Here is a 13,639-nt window from a genome sequence, read left to right on the forward strand (position 1 = left end):
ATGAGATCAGTTGTGTTTATTGGGATAATTTATTGCTTTTCACACTGATTTTTGACCAAGTGTCAGTCCTATGGAGCCAGATGTTGTGGCACAGTACTTAGCAAGCAATTGCAGCATTGACTTCTCTGGCTCTGCTTGAAAGAGTTTGATCCTGACATTAGTCTATCTATCTGATCTGGTTCTTCTCCTAAATTAGTCAGCTGTACATTTGGCTCACTATAATGCATCAAGAACATGCAGAAACATCTAGGTTAATTTTTCTGTCTGCTATCATGTCTAGATAACCCTTAAACCTACTGGCAAGTACCAGTCAGAAGCTAGTCAGTACTAGTCTGAAATAATAAAAAAAATCTGACTCCTACCCTAAACTTTGGGCTTTGGCACCAAGGCAGTTGGGCCTCTTAAATAAGTAATTTATTCAAACTCAGAAGGCTGACCATTGTAAGCAAGGTGACTCTTTTTTGATTCTGCTTTCTGGGTGGTCTTCTGGGAACCTAAGGAATTCTACTGGAAAAATGAGTGGGATATGCCACTGCCAGTAAAAGAGAAATGAGAATGAAATACAGTAAATTTGGTACAGAGAAATCCTTTGTACCTTTTGAGTGAAAAAGTTTTTATCGCTTTGTCTTAGAAAGAGCTGCATTTCAAATATTGATATTTGCAGAACAAATTTTGTTGTGCAGCTGGTCATCTTCTGAAGCAGTAGTGAAATTGGTAGCAAAGCTGCTCTAATTCTGTGGTCATTTGGGATAACATATAAAACCAGAAAGAAACCTGCTTTTTAGGACTATGTTTGCAGTGCTGACAGTAAAATCATGTTCTAATTTGTGAAGTGAGTAAATATGGAAGCAATCAAGGAGAACACAAGAAATACAGTGCAGCGGTATTCCTTTTTTTTTTTTACAACTGACTGTACTTTTCTGGTCACAGAAAAATACACGTTGTGATCTAACTTCAGAGTAATTTTCAGTATCCCTTACAAGTAAGGAGGGATGGGAATCAGACTTCAAATAATTGCCTAGGCTTTTCCCCATTTATTCATATTATCAGATTCCCAACAATACCATTTTTCTTCTGCCTTCTTTACTTCAGTCTGAAAATTTACAGGGAGTACTACATGTTCATATTCCTAGAAGCATTTATTTCTGAAACTTTTTCCAATGTTCCTGCAAAACTCTTGCTTAAATATAACTAATGTATAGATGTCAGGGTCATTAAAGCTTCATCTTTCACTGTACAAACAATTACAACACGATCAGTATTTTTCAGTGCTGAAACAAGGACATATTTTAAAATCATATTTTGTGTCTTTTGCCAAGTCTGCTGATTATTGGTCTCCAGTAATAACACAATATATATGAGAAGTTGTAGTGAATCTCCACGAGGATTTTTAAGATGCTTAGTTTTCCACTGAATTATATTCAAATACAGGAAATAACAAGCTTGAACCCAAATGAAAGCACATATTCTTGACAGGCCCAAAGCATTTTCTGCAGGAGTTTTAGAAGTCAGGAACACTGGATCCTACAAGCTCGGTTTCTGCCACTATTAACATTCATAGAACTGAAGACTCATGGAAATGTGTCTAAGGACTTGGCAAAAAAATTGTAGCATTGATAAACTACTGAAAATACATGAGCTTAGTATGTTCATATAATTTCAAAAGATAGTACCATGAAGTAATCAGAATTGACAGAGGTCAAATGGTCATGAATAGTTTTAAAACCCAAAATTTTTTACCAGGTGACAAACAAAATACTTTTTCTGAGGTGAAAAGAGTGATGCTCCTTCTAACATTTTCACTACCAACATTCAGGAAAAATGTAATTAAAATTTAAAAAGTCCCAAAGACAGGAACACTAATAAGTTTAAGACCTAATGTGAAAACTTTCTAGACAAATGTAAATTTGTGTCACTTCAGAAATCAACTGTGTTTTATCTTATGTATAATGTAAAGTCTTTTTGTGTGTCTGTCATGAACCAAGAACATCAGAATGTGCATGACAGTCTGTGGCTCATCACTGACTGTAAATTTGCAATACTATAAAACCCAGAAATATTTCCAAGCTCACGGGTGTTCTAGCTCTGCTTTGGAGATAGTCCTGTCCTTCAGGTGTGTGATCTGCAGGTAACAGACAAGTGACTACTACACAACCTGACAATGAATGAGAGAACTGGGGCAGACTGCAGTATTCTGCACATTTTCAACATTCATGAAGGAGCAGGGTAAGCATCTCTCTGTGCAAGCCACCATCTACATCATGCTCTTCAACTGAATGATGAGTTGGGCCTAGAAAGCTGGCTGGAATATCAACACTTTAGAAGCAAAAGAAGTATATAAGATAAAAATGTTGCTGACTCTGTTGAGCAAGGCATGGGTCTTTTAACAGATAGTTTCCTCTGCTTTTATTGTGAAGGCACATAAATGACTTCTCAATGACTCTTGAAATAAGAAGGAAAACGTCCAAACCATATATGTGTGTGTTGTGACACTGATCTTTATCTTCAGCGACCCCCTTGGAATTTAAGTAGAAGAAACCCACAGGAGATACTACCAGACAGCAAGTTAATAATTTTACATGGTTGAAATGATGGTGGAAGCATTGCACAAATCCACTTTGTAAAAGATAATGTATAGCATGTATAATAACCTGGAAGTTCTATTTATTGCCTTGCAGCTAATTTTATCAATTTTTAAATATTTGATGCAGATGTGTTAATTTCCAAGCAAGTTCTCATCTGTAGTTTTAGATTTCCATTACTGTATTAATATTTTCTGTTTGCATTTTTTAACCCCCAAGGCATGAAACCAGTGATTAATGAAGTTTTGACTCCCATTTTTCTTAAACTCTGGCAAACCCATGCATGACTTTATCCAGGTTTCTAACATCACTTTTCACTCTGTTGTCTTTAACTCCAGTAAAATAAAATGTTCACCCAGAGCTCATTATCACTCCTTTTCTTCACATTTCACTTTGTTCCTTTGCACATATCCTGTTTTCCTTCACTACTCAACAATTCTTCATATGCCAGATTTCCAAATACATGTCAAATTGAATACCTTTCGAGTTCCAAGAGATACTGGTGCCTAACAGTAGCACAGATAAGGGATCTCACACATAGCAATTTATATACCCAAAGTTCTTATACGGGACATCCAGAGAACATAGAGCCAACACCTCAACATAATAAATGATGAAAGGCTTAGCAGGATTAAAGTTGATTGTGTGAGTAGCAGAATGGAAAGAATCAATGGACAATTTTCTAATTGACTGGATAGCCTACTCCATGCTGATATTTTGCTAGAAAAAATATCTCAGAAGATTTTCCTAGGTTTGAATGATAACAAGGCTCAAATTCAAACCAGTAAAACTCTAGTGAAGTTGAGGGAACTGCCTCAAGAATTGGTTTGCTGGTTTGCTATTTTGCAATTACAATCCATGGAATTTCCTTGCCCATGAAGTGAAACAGCAGGGTACAGAGCAATATGGCCAAATGAAATTGATCTGGACGTGGTTGTATACATGCAGGGCAGAAAACCCTTTGTCATTCAATTACTTCTTTTAAACAATAAAAACTGCCTGAAACTCCTAAAGTGCTCTTTTTTGGAAATCTGAGAGGGAATGGATGAAACAGGAGTATGACCCAGTCTTAAATCAGTGAGCACAATAAAACCATACTCAAAATGATTTACTCAATGCTAGTAAATACCTATGACATCTTCCCCACTGAGGACTATTTCAATGCAGTTTTTGTGCAAGCAGAAATGTAATCCAGAGCTGCAGGCTAAAAGCCATTGCAAATGTATGCAGATGTATGCAGATACTTGGAAAAGTAAACCACACAAAACTAAACACATAAATAGAATGTCTCCACTGTGAAAATAAAATCTCAAAATTGCTATTAAATGTGAGGAAAGAATGCTTTGGATGGAAAGTGCAGAGATGTATTAACACTCAGGATATCTCATCTGCAGAACTCTTGCTAAAAGTTTCAGATCCCTTCCCCCAAAAGGAGAAAAGATAGTTCTGAAGCTGTAGGGCTTGACACGTTTTCATGGTATGCAGTAATGTGTTCATTAGGGAAGCTGCTTGCTGATCTGAGCCTGACAATTAATAGAGTTTCAAAGCAGCCTGTGAAATGAAATCATAAAATAAATAAACCCTGAAATTTAGAAAAGAATGATAATCACTTTGCAAACAAATCACATCCACAGATCTGAAAGAAGTTTACAGGAGTTTAGAGTTTACAAGAAGAACTTGCTGTGTAAAGAGGGTAAAGCTATATGGAAGGCAGAAAAGGATGAAAAGAAGAAAAGCATTCATTTGGGATGAATGATTCCTTATATGGCTTCATGTAAAGCACTGATTGTGTGAAGTAAGAAAGAGAAATAAAATGAACAGATTAAAACAGAGAGCTTGCAAGATCAAAACATGTAGACAGGGATAGACAAAACTGTGGGAAAGGCTCTGAAGAAGGATATACAACATGAGTAGCAGGCATATGGAAAGGCAACTACTCAAATGTAGAAGAAAAATTAAAACAGAACCACCAATGCCTCTTCTTTTAGATCAAGTAGCCCTGTCTTTGTGTTGAATAATTCCATCTCTCCAGGGCAGGAACTGCTTCTTACAGGGTGCTGTATGTATATAAAGGGCGGCACCATGGACCCCTTATTCTGCATGCAGCTTTGGACTAATTAAAGGACCTTCTTTTTACAAATAAATTTCTGAGGCCTAAAAAGTATTTGGCAGTGATTATGACGCACAACAAATCATTGGTTTGATGTCTTTTGTCTCAGCGCCCATGTCTGGACAACCAAATCCTTAATGTAAAGGTTAACCAGATGCGTCATTGCAATATAAACTCTAAAGACTTTAAAATTTAAAAATCTTAAAGCACTTGACTTACCTATGAGAGCAGAGCTCCCTGGACTGACAGTCAGTTTTGTTCCTGAAGGAGAAGTCAGCACTGAATGGGTGCTGGGCCCAGCACTGCTAAGCAATGCAGTCAAATCTTCTAGGTAAGGAAGAGGTCGTGGAGGCTCTGGTAACAGATTGGGACAATGAGCAACACTATAGCAGAAAACATCTTGGGACATAGACCCCGCTCATCTTCTCCCACTACCCCTCCCACCTCCCCCTTGCCAGATACTGCTGCAATTTTCACTGTGCTGATACATTGCCATTTCAGAGGGGCAGATTAAGCAACTTTGGATAACTACTGAAACTTCGCCTCATGTGAGGTAAGGTGCTGGAGAAATTATTAAAATAACATCTATATCAATGTGACCACAAACTGAAAGAAATCATCTTCGAAGGTTACCACAGCATTCTGGTCGTCCCTATTCATATATGACAGAGTTATATGGTATCTGGAGATACAGCAGCTTGGAAGAAAAAGCAAATATATACAGTGTAGAGGATGAAGGAAATGTTCATGACAATTAATGAAAAACTTTTAGTGTCTGCTACAACTTGGATCAAGCCCTAATTAAATATAGTTATATTGCTGCCAGATCCTGTGGTATACTTAGGCAGAACTCCAAAGGACTAAGAGTTCAGAGTTCAAGAGGATCAGTCTATGCTGAGAACTGCAGGATTTAGTTGTTTACTAATCACAATGCTATTTTAAAAATTGAGGTAATGCCTAGCATTCCCAATTCTGCTTGTCATGAAAATGATGTGATATTTGATCAAAATGAACAGTGGCTTCATCCCTTTTCAATTAGATCACGGCACCCATTATGCAAGTTTTCTACTGCTGATATCATTCAGCACCTGGAGTACAGGTCAAGGATACCTGAACTGTTCTGTTCCATCAAGGAGCTAAAAATGTAATTTGCTTACAAACATAAGCAGCTTGCATAACTCACAGTAACTCACCATCTTTAAAAGCTAAGCCATCTATAATGATCAGAAAAGGATTTAGAGATCATCTGGGAGTATTTATTTATAGGCTGAAACTCAGCTGATTTTTTTCCAGATTTTTTTTTTGACTGATATTCTAGAGTCAGTCTGGATTAGTGGGAGAAAAGTCTGAACCTTCCTTTTAGTACTGTCTGGGAAAATTTCACTGTTATACATCCTCTGGAAGCTCACTAGTTATGAAAGATGAGAGCTGTAGTGGATGCTCTAATGGTATTGCCCCAGTTGTGGGGAATAGGTTTCCAAATTTGAGACTTCACCACCAAATGCACTACTAAAGTACTTAAAAAGTCTGTCTGGATCAGTCATCTGCCAGGCAGGCAGAAATTATAGAAGATGAGTTACTAGGAAAGGAAACGCCTTTCCCACAATTGCCTTTCGCACAATTCCAGTTTCCACCAGGTACCACTTCCACTCACATCTCACAGCTGCCACTCTCAAATCACACAGATGGGCTTTCTGTCTGGTGTTTAAAAGCACGGGGAAAGTAAAATTCACCATTCACAGAACTTGAGATGTAATTTTTAGAAGCACACTGATTTTATGGACCTTTGTGAGGTGTGTCAGTATCACACAGCCTTGAATGGGAAGACTGCTCAGCAGAGACAGAGCACTTCACAGGGAAAAACGCCATCACCCTCATTTTAAGATAGTCACTTTAAGACATGGTTAAGAAATGCTTTTCTAACCTAGCAATTCTGAGAGAGTATCTTGGGACTGGGAGGTGCAACCTCTGTCCTTAGACGTTTTCTCCTTATCCACTTTCCTTTTACCACCACCTTGCTTAAGCTGATGCTGCCCAGAATACAAATGGAGACTGATGCTTGCTTTAGAACAGGGCTGCCTGCATGCCATTTCCTCTTTCCACAACAACCAATTAGTTCTGTCATCTGGATGTGCCAGTAGCCACATTATTGCTGTTGCCAGTCCAAAATATCAAAATATCCCAGACTTACCAAGAACCAACAGCTGGGAGCTTTCAGTTACTTCCCCGTGGGGATTGGATGCCTTGCAGGAGTATAACCCTTGATCTGATAGAGAAACATTTGCTATTAACAGCAACCCATTATGCAGATGGTGAGTAGAGGACAGCTTGACCTTGTTCTTAAACCAAGTAACTTTTGCTTCAGGAACACCTGGAAAAAACATTGGCAAAGTGTAACTAACACAAGTATTACAAGGCAAAAATATTTGTAAGGCAAGTAGTTCAAGATGACATGAGAAATACTGAGTGAAGGCTAAAGAAAAAGAGGAATGGTCAAGGAAGATTTCATATGGCCACAGTCCTTTAGAGCAGCGACTCAAATAAAACAACTAAATAAATACAGAGACAGACACAACTAGTTTGCTTCTCGCAGGCAGCTACTCAGATAGTCCTAGTCTATAAAGGCAGATTCCTCAGCATTTCACTAGCAGCAGAAGAAACGGGAGTTAAAAGTGAGATCCCCTTAATGTTGAGGTATTGCTGTTAAATCTAAGAAAGATTCTTAGATTTAGAAGACTGCCTACAAAATTGTCTACACCAATGCCACAAAAACGTTTTTCTAACTGCACTCTACAAGCATGTCCTTCCCCTGCCTTCAATGTTTCCACACTAACAGGAGATTTGCAGGTACAGCTGTTCCTGAAGTTTGCTTTGGGGAAGATGAGCAGCGTATGTCAATGAGCAGCAGTTTTATTTTCTTCTGAGCTCCCACCTCCAGTGACACACACAGCCTCGAGATGGGAGCAGGAGGCAGCCAGCACAGGGATGAGCAAACACACTGTGTCACATCACAGCTGCAAGGGGTGGCAAGAGCCTCTCAGCCACCTCTGCTGGGCAACGGCGGGTGCCAGAGGACAGAGGGCTGACTGCTTCCCTTGCACAAGTATCACAGAGACTCAGAGTCTGAGAGGTGCCAGCTGGAAACAGAACTCACTTTGCTGGGCAGGCAAGATTTTAGGTAGTGAGTAATCACCCGAGCCTATTCTTCTTCAGCTTTTCCCTCCATCCACGCGCATGTATCCAGCACAAAAAGCCTACCTGGAATACTAGTAAGCAGAATTGTGTAAGCTAATTGAGATAATTTTGCTAAACCAGTGGCTCAGGGAGAAAGGAATCATTGCAATACAAGTTTCTAACAGTGGTGACTAGTATCCAATGCCACAACATTCTTGAAATGGTGAATAATATTTCACAATCTGGTATAGTTGATGAATAAACACGGGTCATAAATCAAGGCAAGAACTAGAAAATAAAATCTTCAGTATGTAGGTGAAATACAGAGGAAATGACTGTTTAGGAGAACTGAGAGAACTACAAATTAGAATAACAAAGATACAAGGACGTAAAGGACAGGAAGGTAACATATTTTAAGCCACCCTTCCAAATCTGTTCTGACTCAACAGTCACTAATTACACATGACATTTTAGCATTGCAGAATGCCCTACAAACTAGATTTAAAAACCTGGTTCTTTCTTACATGTCTTTCTTACATTTTCAGTAACAGTCTGGGCCATATTGCTTGAAGTTTCTGGTATGCAAATGAATATCTGCACAATTTAAGCACTGAAATCAACAGAAAGCTCCCTAGTGATGCTGACGTTGCTCTCACATCCTATTTTTAAGCGAAATGGTGCACAGTAGTAAAGTTACCAACACCAAAAATGCTACTGGCTTTCTGAGGCTTGGAGCAAATCCTCCAGCTGGCAGTCACAGGCATCTGGAAGACTCTTGACTGACTTTTGAGTGGCAGTTCCCCTAGGATTAGTTTTGGAGAAGTCTGGAATTGACAATAATCGCCTAACGATAGTTAAAAAATATATTCCTTAACCTCTATAGACAAAGAAATTATTTTATGTCAAGTGAAATAACGTTGGCTTACAATCTTGATCAAAACCATGACACTGTCTTTGTGATAAAACTAAAATAAATAGAGCTCCATCTTGACATAAATCACATCAAGAGCCAATTAACTCTAATGCATCCCGAATGACTCTATTTTCCCCTGTCTTTTAGTTAATATCTATAGATTTCCACTCAGAAGACAGACTTTGACAGTGCTTATGCCTGTCTTAAGAAGCTGAAAAGCAATATAAGATTACTCCCTAGGCTTTGATTGTGTACTTTTCCATTATCTCTTAGTTTTAGAAACTTCTCGAGGTTGCCAGCAGCAAGTGTGTATTTCTGGCACTTGACAGAAAACGTAGCTTTAGAGAATACCATAACTGAGCCTTAATATTTCTCTTGTAAGTACCTATTCTGCTGTCTTGCTGACTCTCAGTAAAAATGTGTCTTTACCTGAGCTGAGCTACCCAGATCCAATACACGCATGGTCCTCTACCACAGGCTGTACAGCGCAGTGATAGAAACACAGCTCATATTAATGGGATGAACTGATCTAGAACTCTCATTGGTTGTGCTGGCTCAGGACATCCTGACATGACTAGAGAGGAAGTACTAGAAGGAAAAAATTATAGCTTTACAAGACTGTGTGAAGAGCTGTTTTATCCAGACAAGTCTCCAGACAAGTCTCCACATAATTTCTGGATCGGCTTTCTAACTAGTTTGCTTTCTAACTGTGTTAACTTTGCTCTCATATACTAATCTATTTTTATTGCCAGATGTTATTGCATTAACTGCTGCATGTTAATTTACTATGATTTAGTAGCCATTTGATTGTTAATGTTTTCTGGGGGGCTTTGGCAAACTATACCGATGTAAAGTTTATCTACCCAAAAGAAATCACTAGTATACAACACGTTTGCTGACTGCAGAAGTAGTGCACGTCACTCTTATCCTTAGAATTGATTGTTCTAAGGGTGATCAAATCTATGTAAAAAGTGAATAATCATAAAGCTAAATCAAAAAGTTTGTGCTTACATTAGGAGGAAAATTACACTTATTCTCATACTATGTTACAGACTTTATGAGCTGGTTCATTTTCCAGGTGTAGGTGAGACAGTTGATAGAAATTCCTGTTCTTGGATCATTCCTCAAGGTAGCTTTTTTTGTAATTGCTGTTGAATTATTAACACTATTTTTATGAAATTAGTATTCCAGTGCCCATAAAACATATCTGTCCTTATTACTCACTCTCTTATTCCCTTTGTAACATCCCAGCTTTGGGGTTTATGATAATTTCAAGGGCATTACCCTCTGGTGTCAACATAGTTAACGTTTTCCACAGAGGCAGTAGCGGATTTTTTTTTCACCCATGGAGAAAATTGGGATTTAAGAAAATTTTTTCTGTGTCACAGAAGACTCCAACATACAGATACTAGATACCAAAAAGCCTTCTATTAGACAAGAAGACACAAGAAGCTAAAATTTTCCATTTTAGATGTTGTCATAGTGGGTGAGTTTCACAAAATTGCTAGAGATTATTTTCCTCTCAGAGTAGACTTTGAATTTTTGCCCCTGACCATTTTGTGCTTCTGTCCTGTAGTTTTCTGATACTATAAGCACTGTGGAAACTTTATTTAGTCACATTCTGTTGTTTACATGGTGCTTTTGGTGAAGAGAAATGGCTACACTTAGATCACCAATAACTGTCTGAACCTGTGTGTTATGTGCCTGGGCAGCTAAGAGAACCTAGAGAGACAAATACAAAATAATTGGTGTTAATGTAATGTTTAGTCTATTTCACACAGTGTCCATGCAGGTGAGCATGGTGAGGCCTGGGAAAAAAAAAAACAGGTATCATTTTCATCTTCTTCCTTGAAAGTCACTGAACACCAGTCTGATTGCAAGAGTGCGTCATACTATGCATAAAAGTGTAATGAAACCATGGTATGCCCCCAGGTCTTTAGAGATTTCCCAGCTCCTCCTCCTGATCTCAACGTCATTCCAAACAGCCATAGGACTGCCACACACAATAAGGTCAACCTATTTTGGTTACCACTGGAAAGAGGCAAACCGTCACTGTAAGACTGAGGGATATTCAGTCTCTGACTGGAAAACAGTTTTAGGGAAAATCCTGTTTCAGTAGAATTCCTCTAAACACCTGCAGTTCCAAGATGAAAAAAAAAAAAAAAAAGGAAAAAAAAACCCAGGAAAAAAAAAAAAGCTAATATGCCTTTAATGTAAAATAAGTTTGGCAGAAAAATAAGAAACTAGCTGGAGTGATTTTTAAAATCCCCATCAGTGACAAAATTAGTCAGTCCATGCTTGTATATTGCCACTGAACACCCTCAACCGGTAGCCATGTGTATCAGTTTTGTTGCAGCCACACCACACTGTGTATCTCTTACAATGATGCCTGTCACATGGACTCAGAGTTTTTTTTTTTTGAGCCCAATTTTCTTAAGCCACTACACTTGCCTTGTTTGATATGGACAAAAGGAAGACAAGTTCTGTGATAATAATTAATGGAAGCAATGAAGTTTGTCCAAGAGCTAGGAAAACCTTGCAATTTCACTCAGCTGCAACTGGAGATCACAATTCAGCAAAGAATCCCACAGAAATTTATAGCCAAAGGCACCTGCACAGGAGAGAATAATTTTTTACCTGCAACCTGGCAGTTAATGCTAACATTTGCTTTCTGGATTGTTTTCAGCATGCTTCCAATATCAACAGTGACAGCAGGTGATTCAGTGTTGATCATGGTAGCTCTTGATGCCTTTATCAGTGGCTTTCCTGCAAAAAGAAGCATCACAGTTTATCATAACAAGCATATCAGTGTCACAATGGGATAGACAGGCTGGAACACTCTTTGTGAAAGTAGACACGACAAGCAGGTGGATAAGGCAAAAATGAAGTGTAAGGCCACCTGCTTTTTACAATATTTCAGTGTCACCAAAGTCCATGGGTAAAGCTGTTTTGAAAAAAGAAAAGGCATGCTTGAAGCAGAGGCAGAATAGCATTGAAGCCATAATGACATGCAGGAGAACCAGCTGAATCAATTAACACCAGCACAGCTGGAGCTGCAGTGAGATGCTTGCCTGGCGCCGCAGTGCACCGCCCCCCCTTGGTAAAGACCAACCCCAGGAGCCTGAGTGACGGCTACAAGCACAGCAGAGAAAGTCTAGAGTAACATGCAAGCTGTTTCTACACATTGATCATGGTTTCCTTAAACAACAGGGGAAACACCAGGGTGGGGAAAACCATTTCTCATAATGGCCAGCAGAAGAAGATGAGGAATAAAAACTGAATTAATGTTATACACTGTTACTACACGTTTCAGATAAAACAAAACAGGTTATCTGATGGGAAGGGGTTTATCTCTAATACAGCTACGGTTTTGCCCACAATAAAGTGTACTTTCAACATTGGTGATAGCAAGTCAACGTGTTTCACTGCTGTTGTGTCTTTGTGGGATTACTTATTAAGTTATCCACCATCAGTGGCTCAAGAAACCTTCTGCATATCCTTTTGTAGGGCTACTGTAAAGGGATGCTCACAGAACAGGTCAGGGGTACCCAAGCTTAGCTTTGAGAGAGAGCACTAATGCAGCAGAGCTGACAAGAGCTGAATTAAGGTGCTCCCCTGTCTCAGAGAAAGTGCTCTGCAGTCAGGATATTGCCAGAATAGCAGAAGATAACAGAACTGCTTTAAATCACATGAGACTTCGATGGTTTTGACTCAGTGTTGCATTTTCAAACACATAATTTTCCAAAAATCTATAAACACCTTTTTTCTCCCCATTTGAAATAAGTGGTCAGATACAAAACCAGATATCCTTATGTGACTCCAAAAGCTGCATTTTCAGGCTAATGTCTATCACTAGCTTTATTTGTATGTTAATTTGGCACTGACCAATGAAGAAAAGATGGATCTGAGAAAAATAATTTGATTTCATTGAGCTCATGGAGAGTTCTGAAAATTTAAGTCAGTCTTAAATATAAATCTCTCCATATAGCTATATTTCCAGAACTTTTAAAAGACAACATTCATCTGTAATTCCTGTCATATCAGTTTGGTTTTTTTTTCTACTTCACATTTTTTTAGTTTGATTATTTTAATACCCAAGAATAGCTAAGTAAAAGACTATATTTTATTGTTTGAATACCTCCAAAAGTTTTGATTCTTTTGGTAAAGTCTAAATAAAAGACAAATTCTTCAGCTATCCATCAGCCTTTTATTTTCCTGATTGATTTCCATAACCCCGCCACAAGACTAAAAATCTTTTAGCTGTTCAACCCATTAACAAGTAGGAAACCATTGTGAAAACAAAAAAGGAGCATATTCCACTGTCTTTTTTTTCCATGCATGTGTTAAATGAATCAGAAAATTCTTTAATGAAATAAGCTTTCATCCCCACTCTTGGTTCCTCTAAGATGATCTCAGCTTTCCATGTTTTTTGGAGAAAATACATCCATTATGGTAAAAAGATTGTTACTTTGTTCCAAAAACTGATCAGTATTTCACTTTGATATTTATGGTCTCATTTTATAGGATGTCCAGTTTTTTACCTTAGATGTGAGATGCAAAAGTATACCAGTTCCTAAGAGGAGTTTTGCTTGAGTCTGGGAAGCATGAATGTTAGTTCACCTAAATGTTTAAATAATAGCTTTGATAATTAATTATAATTAAAAAGCTAAAGTCTTCCTGTGTGACACACAGACCTAACACTTTAGTTTTACAGTGTTATACAAAAATATTGCCACAACATGGACAAAAACTATGGCTTTTACACTCACTAAACAATGTGGACAGAACAGCGGTTTTGACTGATGATTTTTTAATCTCATGCTCAGCTTCATGCTGGTGCAGCATAGTAGTTTTAGTGTG

The 13,639-nt window shown here is 38.2% G+C and overlaps 1 protein-coding gene across 1 annotated transcript in view; it reads right to left on the reverse strand.

Annotated features, from left to right (window-relative positions):
* The window catches only part of ADAMTSL1 (ADAMTS like 1), a 392,889-nt gene that overhangs the window by 16,988 nt on the left and 362,262 nt on the right, over positions 1-13,639 (reverse strand). Inside the window, exons 22-24 of the mRNA XM_058823311.1 lie at positions 11,417-11,545; positions 6,884-7,063; positions 4,912-5,046 (exon numbers count right to left, since the gene is read on the reverse strand). Of these exons, the coding sequence (XP_058679294.1) occupies positions 4,912-5,046; positions 6,884-7,063; positions 11,417-11,545 (444 nt within the window). The remainder of the gene's footprint in view (positions 1-4,911; positions 5,047-6,883; positions 7,064-11,416; positions 11,546-13,639) is intronic.

This window comes from Ammospiza caudacuta, chromosome Z (assembly GCF_027887145.1).
Source record: "Ammospiza caudacuta isolate bAmmCau1 chromosome Z, bAmmCau1.pri, whole genome shotgun sequence".
Classification (NCBI taxonomy): Eukaryota; Metazoa; Chordata; class Aves; order Passeriformes; family Passerellidae; genus Ammospiza; species Ammospiza caudacuta.